The sequence below is a fragment of the Aplysia californica genome, unplaced genomic scaffold (assembly GCF_000002075.1).
Source record: "Aplysia californica isolate F4 #8 unplaced genomic scaffold, AplCal3.0 scaffold00311, whole genome shotgun sequence".
Lineage (NCBI taxonomy): Eukaryota > Metazoa > Mollusca > Gastropoda > Aplysiida > Aplysiidae > Aplysia > Aplysia californica.
Window position 1 is genome coordinate 673,604 of NW_004797581.1, and position 1,135 is coordinate 674,738.

General features: G+C 38.7%; 1 protein-coding gene across 2 annotated transcripts in view; it reads left to right on the plus strand.

The window, feature by feature from the left end:
* The first annotated feature begins 550 nt into the window (after positions 1 to 550).
* Positions 551 to 1,135, plus strand: part of LOC101853175 (carboxy-terminal kinesin 2) — a 23,584-nt gene continuing 22,999 nt past the window's right edge. For both annotated transcript variants that reach the window (XM_005102069.3, XM_005102070.3), the window contains exon 1: positions 551 to 658. In XM_005102069.3, the coding sequence (XP_005102126.1) occupies positions 647 to 658 (12 nt within the window). In that variant the 5' untranslated portion in view covers positions 551 to 646. The remainder of the gene's footprint in view (positions 659 to 1,135) is intronic.

Below are 1,135 nucleotides of genomic sequence, written 5' to 3' on the forward strand. Positions count from 1 at the left end.
GGGGGGTGAAATTGTCGCTAAGTATAATATAAGGTCTGATCGCCTTCAAAAAGAAGTATGTTGCTTGTATTCTTTTCTGGTTTTGCTTCTGTTGTTATTTCGATCATGTTATATTATAGAAAGTGAATGGGGTCGACACATCTTTGTCTTACTCCTGATTTTACTTGGAAGAAACCGTTGTGTTTTTCCATGTGGTGGACTTACTATAATTGCTTTGCTGTTTTCATGTTATACCTGATTGTCTATATTTTATTAAATTAGTATGAGCCCTACGGCTTTGTTGGTCTTATGGAATAGCCAGAGAAGGAGATGGCATTCGCAACAGGAAAATAAATAATATTAGGCCTCCGTTGTACAAAGTACACAATAAAAATTAAATAATGAAAACTACCATTGCGAACATTATTAAATCCGTTCAAATAAATACAACACTAGATTACCACCATCAGTGAAGAGTGCCTTCCCCTGAATCAAAAAGGAACCAATGAAAAGATATTTAACAGTTTATAGGAGCCAATGAGTGTCTGGTTGACTTCTAAAACAGGAAATTCAAAATAAAATTATGTCTTCGGTGTTGTTTACATGTTGAGGAACTTGGATACACAACCTGCAACTTTGTGGAGTACGAAATTTATCTGTTTCAACCATGGATTCATCGGTGAGGGTGTAGTGATTGAATAAACATGCTTAACATATAGATCTATTGACCTCATCTTTAGCATCCGTGACTGTAGCATAAATCTAGAATGTGTAAACGGTCTTGAAGGGGCTTGTTGGGGGACAACGACAACGACGTCAACGTTGTTCCATCCTCCGTCCATTTGAGTTTGAAGCTCTGAGCCTCTGTAGCGGGGTAGATGGTCAGGCCTACTAGAATGGTGTGCGTGTAAAGGGGACTTCCGTGTTAAGTCTCACCACTGCTTGTGAAAGTCCTTAAAGTTGAATGGCACTCCCGCACGAAAACTAGATCTAGATCTAGCTCTAGAACTAATTTAGATCTAGATATAGATCTAATCTAGATCTAGAAATCTAGATCTAGATCTAGATCTAGATCTAGAATCTAGATGAAAGTGGCTATTCTCACCCGCCCGGAAGTTCTCGCAAGATCAACTCCTCCCCTCTTCTTTCTCTCTCT